The sequence below is a fragment of the Oncorhynchus mykiss genome, chromosome 5, assembly GCF_013265735.2.
Source record: "Oncorhynchus mykiss isolate Arlee chromosome 5, USDA_OmykA_1.1, whole genome shotgun sequence".
Lineage (NCBI taxonomy): Eukaryota > Metazoa > Chordata > Actinopteri > Salmoniformes > Salmonidae > Oncorhynchus > Oncorhynchus mykiss.
Genome location: NC_048569.1, coordinates 57,348,454 through 57,351,000, shown reverse-complemented (window position 1 = coordinate 57,351,000; position 2,547 = coordinate 57,348,454). Strand labels below are relative to the sequence as shown.

The 2,547-nt window shown below is 42.9% G+C and overlaps 1 protein-coding gene across 1 annotated transcript; it reads left to right on the top strand.

Moving 5' to 3' along the window:
- On the top strand, positions 1-2,031 carry LOC110524120 (growth arrest and DNA damage-inducible protein GADD45 beta). Its single transcript, XM_021603472.2, has 4 exons — positions 1-270; positions 455-556; positions 724-940; positions 1,097-2,031. The coding sequence occupies exons 1-4, from the start codon at positions 227-229 to the stop codon at positions 1,208-1,210; spliced, it is 477 nt and encodes a 158-aa protein (XP_021459147.1). The 5' UTR covers positions 1-226; the 3' UTR covers positions 1,211-2,031.
- The last annotated feature ends 516 nt before the right edge of the window (positions 2,032-2,547 follow it).

Here is a 2,547-nt window from a genome sequence, read left to right as displayed (position 1 = left end):
AGTTTCGCACGATTGTGTCAGAAACCACTGAGCCATAGACAGGAGAACTATTACAAGGACTTTGCAATTCAACAACGAGCGAGTTTACGCTGAAACACTGCAAGTTAACCTATACCATATTGGATTACTTCATTGACACGGACGTTCTGCAAACCTCGATTCGGGAATATACTCATTGGAGATTATCCTGAATAACCTTGTGGATTATACAATTACGGATTTCAATATGACTCTGGAGGAACTCGTCGGATGCAATATCACTGAGAAAAAGTAAGTTCCTTGTACATTTGTCGCTCATAATAGCCGACACCTTGCTGCAACATAGTGTGCATTGAGAATAGATGGTTTGGCAGTGAACCGTGAAGCACATATAGCCTCAGTACTGAATTCACCAGGTGTTAGTAGCCTATTCTCAATTGTGGTGCATAACTAACATAATTTATTTTTCTTGAAGGATGGAGACCGTGAATCAAGCACTAGAAGAGCTGCTGGTGGCAGCGCAGCAACAAGACTGCCTGACTGTGGGAGTCTACGAGTCTGCAAAGCTGATGAATGTGTAAGTACATTATTGACCATTCTATCCTACGATTGACCATTCCATAATATGAGTCAATGGTGCATAGCTGCAAGCATGACGCGCATTGCAAGACTTTTGTCTGCGAATGTATCTATATTTGATATGCAGAACAGATCATTAATGTACTATTCCCTTTCTTTCTGCAGTGATCCTGACAGTGTTGTGTTGTGTGTTCTGGCGACTGACGAGGATGTCATTCCACTGCAGATTCACTTCACGCTCATCCAAGCCTTCTGTTGCGACAACGACATCAACATACTGCGTGTCTCCGGCATGAGTCGCCTCGCTCAGGTTCTTGGCGAGCCAAGCACCGCTGACAGCAACGGCAACGAGCCCAATGATCTGCACTGCATCCTTGTCACTGTAAGTACATCCTCCTATATTCTTATTTTGATTACATTGAACGGGCAATAGGCCTTATGCGTAGTTGTTCATTTTGAATACATCGAAATGATCAAATCATCACAATTTCCTAATTCAAGACATTCCTGACGATATCTCTCCCCCTTTTGCCTACAGAACACCCAGTGCCAATCTCTGAAATGCCAAGCGTTGCAGGATGTCGGCAACTACTGCGAGGAGAGTCGCTGCAAGAACCAATGGGTACCTTACCTGTCCCTGCAGGAGCGCTGAACTAATGACCCTCGCTGAGAAACGTGAAAGCGATGAAAACAAGTGAACAAGTCGTCATTCTTCCAGAATGAGAAAGGCGTTCAAGAAGGGGCATCGTCGACATGCCCGTGTTTGCCTGCCCTGGGCCGCTATCCAGTGACGGAGATGAGCATGCGAAGGTTCCGATGGACAATGCGCATACAACCATGACGCATCTGACCCCGCTCTCTTCCTTCGCGGAAAGGAACTGTGTCGGCGGGAGTGGGGCGTAGGAACGAACTGTAGAGAAATCTCGCTGCTGTTTGCCCAGCCATGTTGGAACAACCGGCGGGGGCGGTTGCATCGCGTGGGAACGGACTTGCAGTTTCGTTATTTGAGAGGAGGGACAAAGCAACTGTATCAATGAGAATACAGACTTGAAACTGAGTTTAACCCTATGCTTTCTGACGTGGAAGTCAGTGTGTTTATGATCAAATGCAATGTGAATGACTGCAATGCTCTACAGTTGGATGTTATGAGTAACAGTGCAATGCAGAAGTCTTCAGAGCAACAATGCCTATGGGTTGTTATTGTGTAAGAGATATCGATAGGGTATTGTGTAAAATATTTTTGATAGAGTATTCTGGTTACACTCATAGCCAGGTGGCGGCTGCCTGTTAAGAGGGTCAAAAACAATGTAACAATGTAACAATGCCACAATGTTACCATGTATTGATTTATTTGACATTGACACAATTAACTAATGTATTGCCATTATTTAAGTTGAACAGAATAATATATAACAGTGAAATGCATTGTTGAATAGAATGTTAAACTTATTTGAATAAATGATTGAACTGAAATTGAATTCTCTGAGTGCTTTATCCTATGGGAAAGGGGGCGTTGCCGAGGTGTGCTTTGGGTACTGTTTCAGTGTTCTCCAACATTGTTTCTGGTAACCTAGGCCTACTGTACAGTATTGCACATATATGAACTTCACTCCAGCTGGGAATCAATCAGACAGTAATTAACAGGCCTATACCTATTGGATTATAAGGAACCAATTCAGAGTATTTTATGTTCACCCGTGTCCTGTCTATAATGTACACATGGAATCAGCAACACTTCCTAAAACAGTTCCAATACTTTACTTATACTTGATACCATTTCAACTTTACAGCCATGAATGAAAACCTGCATCAGAATGTAGCCTATATACTGTTTTTCCAAGGCTGGAGTTTTAAATGACACCCAGCCTAATGCATATGAACTAATGTCTTGCTATTTCTCACCAAGATGTAGGCTTCACAACACCATTATTAAATGCAATCTTGTACTTTCATACACATTGTTGAGATACACTGTTTGCTTTAGGCCAG